Source organism: Malurus melanocephalus, unplaced genomic scaffold (assembly GCF_030028575.1).
Source record: "Malurus melanocephalus ecotype Western Australia unplaced genomic scaffold, MMel_1.1 scaffold_1217, whole genome shotgun sequence".
Lineage (NCBI taxonomy): Eukaryota > Metazoa > Chordata > Aves > Passeriformes > Maluridae > Malurus > Malurus melanocephalus.
Window position 1 is genome coordinate 53,348 of NW_026624449.1, and position 13,962 is coordinate 67,309.

The following is a 13,962-nucleotide window of genomic DNA, read 5'->3' on the forward strand; positions in this document are numbered from 1 at the left end:
GGATGGATGGATGGATGGATGGATGGATGGATGAGTGAATTGACAGAGGAATGGACACAGAGGGAGTGGTAGACGCAGGGATGAACACAGGGATGGACAGAGGGATGGACACAGGAATGGACAGATGGCCCCAGTGCCACCCACTCATCGCTCTGCTCTCCCCAGGGTGGCACGGTGATCGGCAGCGCACGCTGCCAGGATTTCCGCACGCGCGAGGGACGGCTCCGCGCCGCCCGSAATTTGGTGAAGCGCGGCATCACCAACCTGTGTGTGATTGGCGGTGACGGCAGCCTCACCGGGGCCGACACCTTCCGGGCAGAATGGGGGTCCCTGCTGCAGGAGCTGCTCAAAAACGGTACCGGGACACCCTGGGACCCCCAAAACAAAGCCCAGAGCACCCCAAAATCACCTTGAGAAGGGGGGAAAGGGCTGCGCTGCTCAAAACCGGTACCATGGATGCCTCAGGAACCCCCAAAATCAACCTGGGGTAGGGGGAAATCAAGGAGTGGGATTTTTCCCCCTAATGGAGCTTTGTGGCACACAAAAATGTGGTTTTTTGGTACATAAAAATTAGATTTTTCCCCAATAATGGAGGTTTGTGGYATTGCTGGGAATGTTTTGGTGAGGAGACACAGAAGGAGGAGGGCATATGAAAAGATTTGCTTCCAAAATTAGGGTGTTCTACACAAAAACAATGGGTTTTGGCACCCAAAAYTGTGGATTTTTACCACCCACACCTGTGTTTCCCCCCCATCAACTCCTGTTGTTTCCCCCCAACAACACCTCTACCCCCGAAGGGGCTACTTTGGGGGTGTCCCACAGTGGGAACAGGGKGTGTGGAAAGGTTTGGTTCCAAAACCAGAGTGTGGCACTCAAAAATGTGGCCTTTTTGTCACCAAAACCCATGGTTTTTCCCCCTAATGAAGCCTTGTGGCACCCAAAAATGTGGGGTATTTTCACCCGAAAATGTGATTTTTACCACCCAAATGCATGAATTTACCACCCTAACCTGCATTTCTCCTCACACTGCATTCTGCAACTTCGGGGGGTGCCACCCACCATCGCCACCTGTGTCCCTGTCCCCCAGGTGGCATCAGCACGGAGGAGGCACAGCGCTCGAGCCACCTGAACATTGTGGGCATGGTGGGCTCCATTGACAATGACTTCTGTGGCACTGACATGACCATCGGCACCGACTCAGCGCTGCACCGCATCATGGAGATCGTGGATGCCATCACCACCACAGCACAGAGGTGATGGGGACACCCCCATGTCCCAAGGTGTTCCCCGCTGTGTGGCTGTTGTCACCAGGTGTCCCTCAGTGTCCCTAGATGTTCCCCATGTCCACCAGTGTTCCCGGTGTCGGCAGGTGCCCCCAGAGTCCCCAGATGTCCCCCAGTGCCCCCAGGTGTCCCCCCAGTGTTCCCGKTGTCACYGGTTTGGTGACACTCTCTGTCCCCRCAGCCACCAGAGGACATTTGTGCTGGAGGTGATGGGGCGCCACTGCGGGTGAGTCCTGGGGATGCTCAGGGGGGGTTTTCCCATAAAAAAATTGTGGAAATTGTTATTACTGAATCTTTGTCCCTGAAAGTCCCTAAAAGAGTGGTTGTGGCCCTGTTCCAGGTACCTGGCACTAATCACAGCCCTGGCATGTGGTGCCGATTGGGTTTTCATCCCCGAGTCCCCCCCTGAGGACGACTGGGAGGACCACCTGTGTAGGAGGCTGAGCGAGGTGGGACATGGGGGTGGACATGGTGGTGGAGAATGGACATGGAGGTAGACATGGAACCAGTCAGGAGGGGGGGGACAATGGACAGAGGGATGGCTGCAGGGATGGATAGAGGGAGAGATGGCTGCAGGGATGGAGGTGGGGAGATGGCTGCAGGGATGGCTGCAGGAATCTCACCCGTCCCTGTTCCCGTTGTCACCCCGTGTCCCCAATCCCAGGCCCGTGACGGCGGCTCCCGGCTCAACATCATCATCGTGGCCGAGGGTGCCATCGACAAACATGGCAAGGCCATCACTGCTGATGACATCAAAGCTGTGAGTGGGGACAGAGGGGGACASTAGGGACAATCCTTGAGCGGTGCTGGGGGGTCACAGGGTACAATCTGTGAGTGGGACCAGGAGGTCACGGGGGACCATCCACTTTTGCCCCGTTTCTGAGCCGGATTCTGGAGCGCCTCCGGTGTCCCCACAGCTCGTGGTCAAGCGCCTGGCCTACGACACGCGAGTGACCATCCTGGGCCACGTCCAGCGTGGGGGGACCCCTTCGGCCTTCGACCGCATCCTGGTGGGCACCACCCCATCCCCACCCCACCCACAAAGGAGGGGACCAGGAGGTGACAGCCCCCCTGAGGTGACCCCCCCGTGCCCCCCCAGGGCAGCAGGATGGGCGTGGAGGCAGTGATGGCTCTGCTGGAGGCAACTCCGGACACCCCGGCCTGTGTGGTCAGTCTGTCCGGGAACCAGGCCGTGCGCCTGCCCCTGATGGAGTGTGTGCAGGTGGTGAGTGGGGACTGGGACACGGAGGTGGCACCGGGACACCTGGGAGTGGCACCAAACACACCTGGGAGGGTCCCCAGTCCCACCAGGGATGGATCGCATCCCAGAACACCTCAGTCCCACCCKTGGGACTAGTCCAAACACACCCCTGGGATGGGTCCCATACCAGGAAATGCCCATCTCACCCTAGTCTATCCCAGGACACCCCAGTCCCACCACAGACACCTCAATTCCCCCAGGGAGTGTCTCCAATCCCATCCCAGGGATGAATGCCATGCCAGGAGGCCCCAATCCCCACTCAAATCCCCTCTGTCCCCCCAGACCAAGGATGTCACCACGGCCATGAATGAGGGACGCTTCGAGGATGCGCTGAAGCTGCGTGGCCGGTGGGTGACACCTCCCTGTCCCAGTCCCATCCCCACACCCTGATGTCCCCAAAATGGCCCCAAACCCCAATTCCCCTGATTTTTAGGAGTTTCCAGAACAACTGGAATGTCTACAAGCTGCTGGCTCACATCCGCCCACCCCCCACCAAGGTAGGGGACACAGGGGGACACTGAGGGAYGGGACACCAAGGGGGGGCACGGGAAGGGCTCCCAACCTGGAATACCCAAATCCCTCTCAAGGACACCCCAGTATTGCTGCTGGCTCCAAAGAGCAGTTACACCACTGTTCCCAAGGCCACCTGAACCATGTCCTGTCCCCGGGGCACCCCAGCCTGTGTCCCTTGTCCCCAAGGCCACGTCTGTCCCCATTGTCCCCTGTCCCCATGTCCCTGATCCTGTCCGTGTGTCCCCTGTCCCCAAGGCCCTTGTCCTTGTAGAGCAGTTGCAATGCTGTCCCTGTGTCCCCATGTCTGTGTCCCCAAGGCCACCTCTGACTCTGTCCCTGTCCCCAGAGCGGGTACACAGTGGCCGTGATGAACGTGGGTGCCCCTGCGGCCGGGATGAATGCYGCCGTGCGCTCCACCGTCCGCATCGGCCTCAGCCACGGCCACCGGATGCTGGCGGTGCACGACGGCTTCGAAGGGCTGGCCTTTGGGATGGTGAGAAAAATGGGAAAAAAGGCGCCAGGAAAAGAGTTTGGGATAAATTCAAGGGGCTGGCATTCAGGATGGTGAGGTTCCTGTGAGGAAATGGAGTGAGAAATGGGGTGGGATGTGCAGGATGGATTTGAGGGGTTGGATTTTGGGATGGATTTGAGGTGTTGGCCTTCAGGATGGGGAGATCCCTATAGGGCAAAAGGGGTGCCCAGGGCCTGGGAAGGGGCAGGATGTGGATTCTTTGGGAACTCCTTGGGACAGGGGTGTTTATCCCCTCTCCAAACCCCAGCCCTGCTGTGGGRTCACTCTGCTGCTGTCCCCGATTTGCGGGACATCGTGTGATCCCCTAATAGGGCTGAKAGGACATTGTGTGACTCCAAACCCTTCTCCCATCCCATTAACCCCGTTTCCCCCCAAAGGTGGAGGAGATCRGCTGGGATGCCGTGGGCAACTGGACAGGGCTGGGAGGATCCAAGCTGGGCACCAAGAGGTGACACCTGCCTGGGTGTGGTCATCTGGGGTCCCTTTGGGGTGCCCACTCTGGCTGGGCTCACCAGGGGGGTTTCCCCTTACCCAGGACTCTGCCTAAGAAATATTTTGAGGAAATCAGTGCCAACATCAGCAAATTCGGGATCCACGGGCTGATTGTCATTGGGGGCTTCGAGGTCAGTGGTGTGGGGCCAGGGACAGCGGGGTAGGGTCAGTGGGGCACGGTCAGGGCATACCTGGGGTGTGGTGAGGGCACGATGAGAGCGGTAGGGGTATGGCCAGGGTGTGGTTGGGGTGTGGTCTGTGGGGCGTGGTCAGGGCATGATCRGCAGGGCATGGTCAATGTCCCCATTGTCCCCAAGGCATTCACAGGCAGCCCTGGAGGTGGTGGAGGACTGAGTTGGTCAGGGCATCTCCAATGTSCCCTGTGTCCCCAATGGAGTTCACGGGGGGCCTGGAGCTGGTGCAGGGCCAGGTGGGATCAGTGTCCACATTGTCCCCAGGCATTCATGGGGGGCCTGGAGCTGGTGCAGGGCCGGGCGAAGTTTGAGGAGCTCTGCATCCCACTGTGTATCATCCCCGCCACCGTCTCCAACAACGTCCCCGGCTCTGACTTCAGCATTGGTGCTGACACCGCCCTCAACACCATCACCACGGTGAGATCCCAGATACCCAAATCCTCTGATCCCAAACACCATCACCACACCAAGACCCCCAAGCACCATCATCACAGTGGGATCGCGATCCTGTATCCCATAACTCCTAATCCCCCTATGCCCCTGATCCCAAACACCATCACCACGGTCAGACCCCAGTGGGAGATGCCTGACTCCCCTGACCTKAAACCTCTTTTCCCAAACCCCACCCCAGACGTGTGACCTAATCAAGCAGTCAGCTGCGGGCACCAAGCGCCGCGTGTTCATCATCGAGACCATGGGTGGCTTCTGTGGCTACTTGGCCACCATGGCCGGGCTGGCAGCCGGTGCAGATGCYGCCTACATCTACGAGGAGCCCTTCAGCAGCCGTGACCTGCAGGTGGGGTCACTTGGGTCACCTGTCCCCATTCCCAGGGTCACCACATCACAGGAGAAGAGGGTCTCCATTCCCAACCCCATTACATACCCTGTAAGAAACCCCATTCCCACCCTACATCAACGAGGAGCCCATCAGCAGCTGGGATCTGCTGGTGGGGACACTCCTGTCCCCTGTCCCCAGGTCACTGCAGCGCTGGGGTGACGTGAAAAGAGCGAGTTCCTGTTCTTCCCCATTCCCAGCACGATTCCCGATCCTATTCCCCATTCCTGACCCCATTTCTGTCCCATTCCCTGGTTCATATCCTGCAGGCCAACGTGGAGCATCTGACAGAAAAGATGAAGACCACAGTGAAGAGGGGCCTTGTGCTCAGGTGGAGCCGGGTTTGGGGTGTCACTGCAGTGCTGGGCTTTGGGGTCAGGAGAATTGTGTTTGGGATTGKGGGATCTGCGGGTCTCATTGTAGCGCTGGGGCTTGGGATCAGGGGAATTGTGTTTGGTACCAATGGAATTGTTTGGGATGGGGTTAACTGTGTGATCCAGCCCTGASCCATCCCTGCTGTAGGAATGAGCGCTGCAACGAGAACTACACCACGGATTTCATCTACAACCTCTACTCTGAGGAGGGTAAGGGTGTCTTTGACTGCCGGAAAAACGTTCTGGGCCACATGCAGCAGGTGGGAATTCCCCCTAGGAATGGGGTCAGGATTTCTGGGGGATTTTCCGAGCTCATCCCGTTTTTTTCCCCCTGCACAGGGAGGCAGCCCCACCCCCTTCGACCGGAATTTCGGCACCAAAATGGGTGCCAAGGCTGTGGCCTGGATCACCGGGAAGATCAAGGAGTGCTCCCGGCATGGTGGGTGATTGCCGAAGGAGCCACCAGCATGACTCCCTATCCCAAAGATTTCCCAAAAGGGCCGTACTGCAGATTTTGGGGGGTATTTCCCCATCCTGGAGCATCCCACACACTCCCAACCTCCCCTTTCTGGAAGGTCCCAAACATTCCCCCCACCCGTCCCCAGGTGTTCCCTGCTCCTGGAGAGGACTGGAATTCTCAAAGGAATCTCTGTATCCTGAAACATTCCCTGAAGGGCCCTCCCATGGATTTTSGGGGGGTGTTCTCTGTTCCTGCAGAGCCCCAAACACTCCCAACCTCCTCTCCCACAGGATCCCAAATATTCCCCTGTTCCTTTCCAGGTGTTTTCCCCTCCCACAGGCTCCTAAAAATTCCTAAGCTACATTCCCAAGTGTTTTCCCTTTCTGGAGGCTCCCAAATGTCCCCAGCTTCCATTCCCAGGAGTYTTCCATTTCTAGAAGATCCCAACCATTCCCAGCCTCTGCATCAGGAGGTTCCCAAAGGTTCCCGGATTCCTGGAAGATCCCAGAGATTTCTGGAAGATTCCCAAACTCTCCTTTTTCAGGCCGGATCTTCGCCAACACGGCTGACTCCGCCTGCCTGCTGGGGATGCGCAAGCGCAGCCTCCTGTTCCAGCCCATCGCCGAGCTCCAGGAGCACACAGATTTCGAGTGCGTCMCCCTCCTTCTCCCTCCCTTTCCCATCCCTCGAAAGGCTGGACAAACCCCGGGATCATCCCCAGGGATATCCCCAGCCCGTCTGTGTCCCTGTTCCCGCCAGGCATCGCATTCCCAAGGAGCAGTGGTGGCTGAGGCTACGGCCCATCCTCAAAATCCTGGCCAAGTACAACATCGAGCTGGACACGTCAGAAAAGGCACACCTGGAGCACCTCTCCCGCAAGGTGCTGGTCCCCGAGGSCACTGTGTGACAGGGATGGCAGCCACTGCCACCTCCAGTCCAGAGGAATCCCAAAATTCCCCCTTTTCCRTTGGGGSAAGGGGGGTAATTTTGGGGGGCTGGTGTAGGGTTTTTTGCATTTTTGAGAAGCGGCTCCCGAGCGCTGTTGTAATGAGCGGAGGGAAAAGTGGGAAAGGTTAAAGTTTTTAGGGTGAAAAATGACAAAATGGAGATGTTTCAATAAATTCATTGCCCATCCAAATGCTGCAGGCCTCTATGAATGCATGGGAAAAYCAAACTGGACCCCACTGACCCCAAACCCCCCTAGCCCTCAGGATTTAGCTGCCCAGCACAACAAGGAGGGAGAAAAGAGATGGAATTTGAGTTTTCTTCCTCAAACTCGTCCCAGAAAATAATAATGACTGTTTGTAACTGCTTGGTTTCATCTTGGGAGAGCTGCTCTTCTGGTGGATCCTGGAATAGGATCCCCAAAATCAACACCAAAGGGTGAATTCCTGGTGGCAAACCCCTCAGCTCCACGTGGAGCTCTCTGGAGAAGGAGAGGAACATTTCCTTGGCCCACAAGAACTTCAGCCCCGCTAGCTTTTGGTGTTTAAGGTGGTTTCACCTTCAGTACAGCATAAAAATTATGGACATCCAGGAAAAACTGCACTTTTCCACGCTGGAGAAACCCCTGGATGCAACTTGGCTTTCCAAGTCAACACTTGCCACAGGATTTCTCTGCATCCAAACCCTTCCATTTCCTGCCTCAGGCCCTTTGTAAAACGAGATTTTTCCTTGAAATCCTTCCTTTSCCAAGGAAAAAAAMCCCAAAAAAGTGAGAAAACCCAGGTTAATCCAATAGCCAGGATATAATTTGTCATCAGAGGGAGACAGTTCATTGCAGGAGGAAAGGGAGGGCACAGGGGGAGGAAATGGAGGGGACAGAAAGAGGGACTAGAAAGGAAGAAATGGAGGTGGGGGGATGGGGAAGAAAATGAAGGGGGCATGAGGAGCCAGCAGGGTCCCAGCTAGGCAGAGTGGGAGAAAAACTGAGGAGAGGAACCTCTCCCAGGAAGAAACAGCAAGGAAATTCAGGGAATTATGCCTCCCTCAGGTGAGCAGCAGCAGGTACTCCTTGAGGCAGGCAGGCAGCGGCAGCTGCTGCACGGCCTGGGGCAGGAAGCGCGGACCGAGCGAGCGGCGTACGGCACAGCGCGACAGCGCCTGTAGCGTCCCCGGYGCCGAGCACAGCAGCGTCAGCTTCTCGCACAGCTGCGGGTCCCGGGCYACCTCCCAGGGCATGCTGCCATTCTTCCTTAGCTCAAAGTGTCCCGTGGCCTTGTGCAGCAGCTCCAGGCAGGAATCCTCRCGCTCCGTGCCCAGGCCCCGCACCAGCAGCGCCACCAGGCGCGAGACGGGGCTTTGGCCCTTGAGGTTGACAACGCGCACCTCGGCGCCAAAGTCCAGCAGGACGCTGACGCTCTCCAGGTTTCCCTTCATGGCCGCCCAGCTCAGGGGGGTGTCGTTGTTGTAATCTCGGGCATCGACCAGGGCACCRTTGGCCAGCAGGGCCCGGGCACACTCAGCGTTGTTCTTGAAGGCCGCCCAGTGCAGYGGCGTGTCCTTGTTGCCATCCAGGGCATTGGGGTTGGCGCCGTATTCCAACAGAATTTCCACGCAGGTTTCGTCCTTCTCTGCAGCATAATGGAGGGCTGTGCGGTTGTAGCCGTCCAAGGCATTCACCTTGGGGCAAAGAATAAAAGTTTGGGGTTAGGGAGTAGCCCCAACAGCAAAAGAAGAGCCAAAGTTCCCATATCRCAAAAAACAAGGGCGGGGTTTGAGGTAGGAGCTATCCAGCAGGTAGGGGAAGGGAAAAAAATCCAGGACATTTGCTTCCYGGAATCTCAGCCCAAAACTTTKTGTTTTAAATCTTCTTTCTCACCCTCCCCAAATGTAAGCACAAAAATTCACTCCCTGCTCAGCTGATATTTCCCCACCCCTACTGTGCCTGTGAGGGGACACAGACCCATGGAACAGCCTGAGCTKTGAAAGACCCTCAGGATCATCAARCCCAASCCCTGGACCTACACAGATATCTCCAAAGAAAAAACCACTGTAATGGGAGTATTGTCCAAACCCCGATCCCCGGGGGGCTGCTCCAGTGTCCCACCACTKTCTGGAGAAAGCAATCTTCCCCAGAAGCCAAAGTCAACCCCCCCGAAAAAATCAAACTCCCCCCCGTTCCCTGCCCTTTCTAGACCACTTTTACCCCCCCGTTTTATCCCCAAAATCCTCCTTTTCCAGCCCCCAAGTCCCCCCTTTCTCTCTCCTTCCCCCCAGCTCAAATCCCAGCCGTTTATCAGCTCCTTCCAACTTCCCAAACCGTTTTCTCTGCGTTTTTTCACCGGTTTTTGGGCTTTCCAAGGTGTTACCTCGGCTCCTTTCTGCAGCAGCAGTTCCACACAGTCAGCATCAGCCACCATGCAGGCACAGTGCAGGGGCTTCAGGGTGCCGTGTAGGCAGTTCACATCGGCGCCCTGGGGAGCACAGGAACCCCCCCGCCGCGTCAGGAATTCGCCCCTTTCYATCCCTTCAGAAACGGTTAACTCACACAAATCCCCTGGGTATGTTTGCTCAAGTTTTATGGAATTTCCGAGAKCAGGAACCGGCCCGGGGTCAGGAATTTCCCCTTTTCCCTGCCCTTTCCATCCCTTCATCGGCAGCGACCGATAGAGTTCATTAAGACAAATCCCGTGTGTTTGTTCGCAGGAAAGCTCCTTATTGTAATCCCGGCTCCCAGTAGTGTTTCAGCAATGTATTGCCACTAAACGGTGCCTGGAGACCCCCGGAGCTACGCCGGGCCCCTGGGATCCGGAGGGTGGAAGAAAAGGCCMGGTGTCTCTAAACTAAAGAGAGCGACCCCGATCTTTCCCCGAAACTCCAGGGAGTTGCTACGGAGGCTCCGCGGGGGCCGCGACACGCGGGGACAGCTCGGCAGTGGCCCTCAGAGGGATCCGGGCCGAGGSGCTCAAGCAGGCCGGGTCGGCCGCGGAACGGGTGGCGCGTCCCGGCGCCAGGGGCTCACCCGGCCGATGAGATCCTCCACGTTGTCCCGAGGGAAGGAGCGAATCGCGGCGATGGTGCGGATGAGGCGCTCGGACAGCGAATACTTGCTCTGGATGCTCTGCATGATGTACCACATGGCTCGGGCCGCACCGCCGCATCCCCGGCCGGCCCCGCCGAGTCCCCCGCCGAAGTGGATCCGCGGCGGCTTCGAAGCGGTCCCGGAGCAGTGCCGGGGGTCACGGGGCAGTTCTGAGGGTCCCGGGCCGCTCCCGGAGCAGCGAGAGGCGGCGGGCCCAGCGGGACGCGGATACACCAGGACTCGGAAGTGACGATCCTTTCCCCACCCCGCACCCGCCGGCCCTGCCACCGATCCCGCTCCGGCGCACCCGCCAGTCCCGCCCTCTCCGTGCCTCTCCTCCAATCGCTTGATCGCACTCAAGCCCCAACCGGCCCCCCCCGCAACGTATTTTCACCCATCCGAGCTCTCCCAAAGACACGAAGCTCCACTGCTTTTCCATAGAGACCCCCATTTGCGTCTCCCTCCCCTCGTCCCCCCCCCTCCCCTTTTTACCGTTTTCCCCGCAATCCGCCTCCCCTCGGTCCACAGCCCCACCGGAACGCAGCACGAACAACAACATCGAAACGTCACAGGGGGCGGCGCTATGTGGCGGAATCCAGAGCCTTTCACCCTCGTCCCAAAAACGGACCCAAAATCACCCCAAAATTGGCATTTTTTAAAACTCATTTTTATGTCCTCCTGTCCCCAGCCGCCTSTAGGGTCAGTGGGAAACCCCGGAGCTCATGTCCAGGAGCCGCGGGTCCATTGAGAGGTGCCTGTTTTTCCTTTATGGCCGTGTAASGGGATGCCACTGGGAGCACCTGCTCCTAGGCGGCCACAGAGCAGAGCCCTAAAGCAAGAAAAATGGCCTTGGCTACTGAGTTTTGGGGGTGGCTACTTAAATTTGGGATCTTGCATCGGTTTAGGGGGGGAAAAGGTGGGACAAGGGAGTCGGGGATGGGAGGTGGGGGAGCTGAGGTCCTCCTAGCAACCTGAAACCCCCACCCRGTAACCCCGACCTTCCCTCCCGGTGCTCCCACTAACTCCAACCACCCCTCCCAYGGGTCCCTGTAACATCAACCTCCCCTCTCAGTAACCCCATATTCCCTCCCAGTGGTCACAGCAGCCAAAACTCTCTTCCAGTAAATCGTCCCCTCTTCTAGTCTCTCACAATTCCCCCCTCCCTGTGCCCCCAAGTACCTTTGTGTGCTCCCCGTATTCCCTCCCATTTGTATACCAGTCCCCTCCCAGTGCCCCCCAGTACCTGCCCCTCTCTTGTCCCAGCCAGGGGGGGCACTAAGGGGAGAAAGGGGCATTAGGAGGGCTTTTAAGGTCACCCCGTAGTTTGGGGTCAGTACTGAGGGGTTTCTCTGGAGTGTTTAGGGGGACTCTGGGCTCCTTGGGTGTGGGTTTGAGGTCCTTATAAAGAGAGATCAGCATCCCCATGGGCATSTGAGGGTTTGGGGGTTATTTTTGCTGTCCTGGGGTTCCCTGTGGGGTTCTGGGGGGTCCCTCTGGGAAGAGATGAGGGGATTGGGAGTCCCACCGTGGGGTTTTGGTGTCTCCATAGGGAAAAATGATGGATTTTGGCATCACATCATGGGCGTTTGAGGTGCCATATGGGCTTTTGGGGGCCCTTGGGACAGTAAGGGAAGCGGGTGGGGCTTCGGTCAGTATTTTGGGGTAAAACCTGTAGGSTTTGGGGTCACTCACCCATGCTGGAAGCCAGAGGGGTCCCTGAATCCCTGTAGGCTACGCCCACCTGTGTGTGTGGGGGGGTGTGCAAAGCCTCATAGGAACCACCCTCTGAATTTGGGGTGCCCTAAATTTGTAGGAGGGGGTCTCACCTGCCATCTTGGGGTGCTGTGGGCTTGGGGGGGCTCCAGTGGGGCCAAGCGGCTGGAAAAGAGGAGTGAGAAGTTAGGGGGACTCCCCGGTGTAATTAGGGGACCCCCTACAAATTTAGGGTGTCCCCCCCTTACCTGACCACTTGGCYGCTGAGCTGTCGACAGGGCCGGGGGGTGACTGAAAGAGGGAGGGAAAATTTGGGAGGAATCCTATGACCAAGGGTGGGGTGGAGAAGAATTTTAGGGGGTGGGCGACCCCTCTAAAAATTTGTGGGGTTCTTACCTGACTGTGTGGGGGAGGTGATGCAGATGGGACGGGGGATGCTGTGGCTGCTGTGGCGCCAGCCTGGGGAGAGCTGTGGGGAGATTTTGGGGGCAGTTTTTGGGGGTAGGGAGCAGTTTGGAACTGAGGGGAAAGGGTGGGGGAAATGTGGGGGTCACCTGGATGCGGCGCAGCTCTGCATTCTCCTGGCGAAGCAAGTCCAGCTCTCTGGGAAGGGGGAGGATTTAATAGGGATTTAATGGGAATTCCCCCATTTGGGGTAGGAGTCCTACCCAGGACTGCAGCAAATGGCCTAACATCCTCTCAGCAACTCAGTAGCCAAGGTTGGTGGGTAAGACCCTCCCAAAAAARTCACCAAAACGTGGCCAAAAGGACACGGAGTCTTGCCGAGATGTCACCCGAGGATGTGACGCTTCACCCAGCTGCCCAGAGGAGCCCAAGATGGAGATGTGAAGCCCCATACCGTGGCACCCTGCTCACCTCCTCCTCTCCCCCAGCTCCTCTCTGGCCTTCTCCAGCTCCACCTGCGCCCGCTGAGCTCTGTCCCGGTGGGAGTCAAGCAGCAGATGCGCCTGTGCCAGCTGGAACTGCCACACCTGGRGGATGTGGTGTCACCTCCTTGCCCCCCTCATCTGTGTGTGGGGTGGGGGATGGCAGTGGAACGGAATCCCCCGTCACCTGTTATCCTCCTCACCTGAGTGACATGGGTGAGGTGCTTGAGCGCAATGGCTGCCGGGCTCTTGAAGAAAAGTTTCTCCTGCGGGCCCATCTGTTGAGGATGGGGGGGGGGGGCGGTGTGAGAACAGTGGCGRGAAGSGGGGGGAAAGGGAGGGGAAAAGGGTGGGAAGAGGTGAGGGTGAGGGGACAAGATGRAGGATGAGGGGACACGGGGCACAACATGGTGGGCACCGGCCTGGTGGGACAGGGGCAGGTAGCGGCAGGCAGCTCCACAGATGGGGCAGGAACCTGTGCGAGGGGGAGAAAAAGTGAGAGAAAAATGTGTCCAGAAGTTTCCAAAAATGGTGTTTTCTGAGGGAAATCTGCCATTTCCCCTCATTTTAGGGTTTTAAATGGAGGTGAGATTGTCTAATCCTCTTTTTTTATTATTTGAGAGACTGTAATAGATGGGAAATCCTGTTTTCCTGGTACTTTAAGGGTTTACATTGAGGGTAGAGCCCATTTTATTTGCATAAGGTGAGGTAAGACCTCTTTTCCTCCTCATTTTGAGGGGTTAAATGGAAGGMAACTCCCCATTGCACAGAATTTTAAGGGCTCAACCCAGGGATTTTCCCCAATTTAGCTCCTACCTGTTCCCCCGCAGTTGACGCACAGGACGTGGCCGCAGCTGGTGATGGCGAAGCGGGCACCATCCTGGCGATAGCAGCGGTTGCAGTGGAACCAGTCCATGGCAGGGCTGAGGTGAGGAGCGAGCTCTGAGGCCCCCGTGCCCAGAGAGCCCAGGACGGAGCAAGGGCAAACGTGAGGGGGAAAGGGCGGGAAATGTGAGTGAAAAATGGCGGGAAGCGTGAGGYGAAAAAGGGCAGGAAATGCAAAGGACAAAAGGGTGGGAAAGTTGTGGGGAGAAAGGGTGGTAAAAGTGAGRAAAAGGGTGGGAAACATGAGGGGAAGAGGATGGGAAACATGAGGGGAAAAGAGCCACYGGGATGGGGACAGGAAATCAGGATGGGGAGACCAGGATGGGCCTGTGGGGACACTCCATGTTCAGGTGTAAGGCTAAACACCTTCTTTAACCTCCAGTATATRTTGAAGTATTTGGAAAAATGTSCAAGAGTTCTGAGGTCAGAATTGTCAATGTTTGTAGTCTCCAAAGTGGTAGCACCATCATCAAAAGCCACAAGTTTTTAACAGTTTAAAGTGATTCTAA

At 57.3% G+C, this 13,962-nt stretch overlaps 3 protein-coding genes across 5 annotated transcripts; 1 reads left to right on the forward strand and 2 right to left on the reverse strand.

The window, feature by feature from the left end:
- Positions 1 to 170: 170 nt before the first annotated feature.
- On the forward strand, positions 171 to 6,999 carry PFKM (phosphofructokinase, muscle). The gene is made up of 19 exons (XM_057387447.1): positions 171 to 355; positions 1,088 to 1,253; positions 1,465 to 1,509; positions 1,624 to 1,732; positions 1,948 to 2,043; positions 2,201 to 2,293; positions 2,383 to 2,508; positions 2,827 to 2,891; positions 2,978 to 3,041; positions 3,404 to 3,550; positions 3,967 to 4,037; positions 4,125 to 4,212; positions 4,540 to 4,692; positions 4,907 to 5,071; positions 5,380 to 5,441; positions 5,633 to 5,744; positions 5,824 to 5,923; positions 6,489 to 6,594; positions 6,704 to 6,999. The coding sequence occupies exons 2-19, from the start codon at positions 1,141 to 1,143 to the stop codon at positions 6,849 to 6,851; spliced, it is 1,863 nt and encodes a 620-aa protein (XP_057243430.1). The 5' UTR covers positions 171 to 355; positions 1,088 to 1,140; the 3' UTR covers positions 6,852 to 6,999.
- Positions 7,000 to 7,051: 52 nt separating this feature from the next.
- ASB8 (ankyrin repeat and SOCS box containing 8) lies at positions 7,052 to 10,072 on the reverse strand. 3 transcript variants are annotated; one of them, XM_057387448.1, is made up of 3 exons: positions 9,909 to 10,072; positions 9,256 to 9,360; positions 7,052 to 8,566 (listed from the first exon to the last, which is right to left on the reverse strand). In XM_057387448.1, the coding sequence occupies exons 1-3, from the start codon at positions 10,023 to 10,025 to the stop codon at positions 7,934 to 7,936; spliced, it is 855 nt and encodes a 284-aa protein (XP_057243431.1). In that variant the 5' UTR covers positions 10,026 to 10,072; the 3' UTR covers positions 7,052 to 7,933. The 3 variants fall into 3 exon arrangements, with proteins under 3 accessions (XP_057243431.1, XP_057243433.1, XP_057243432.1); XM_057387450.1 differs by having other exon boundaries at positions 9,256 to 9,403; positions 9,905 to 10,047; XM_057387449.1 differs by lacking the exon at positions 9,256 to 9,360.
- A 1,083-nt stretch (positions 10,073 to 11,155) lies between these two features.
- Positions 11,156 to 13,890, reverse strand: RNF212B (ring finger protein 212B). Its single transcript, XM_057387451.1, has 9 exons — positions 13,385 to 13,890; positions 12,991 to 13,043; positions 12,772 to 12,846; positions 12,558 to 12,673; positions 12,236 to 12,284; positions 12,078 to 12,150; positions 11,930 to 11,972; positions 11,795 to 11,846; positions 11,156 to 11,709 (listed from the first exon to the last, which is right to left on the reverse strand). Exons 1-9 carry the CDS (start codon positions 13,695 to 13,697, stop codon positions 11,653 to 11,655), a joined length of 831 nt encoding a protein of 276 aa, XP_057243434.1. The 5' UTR covers positions 13,698 to 13,890; the 3' UTR covers positions 11,156 to 11,652.
- Positions 13,891 to 13,962: the final 72 nt, after the last annotated feature.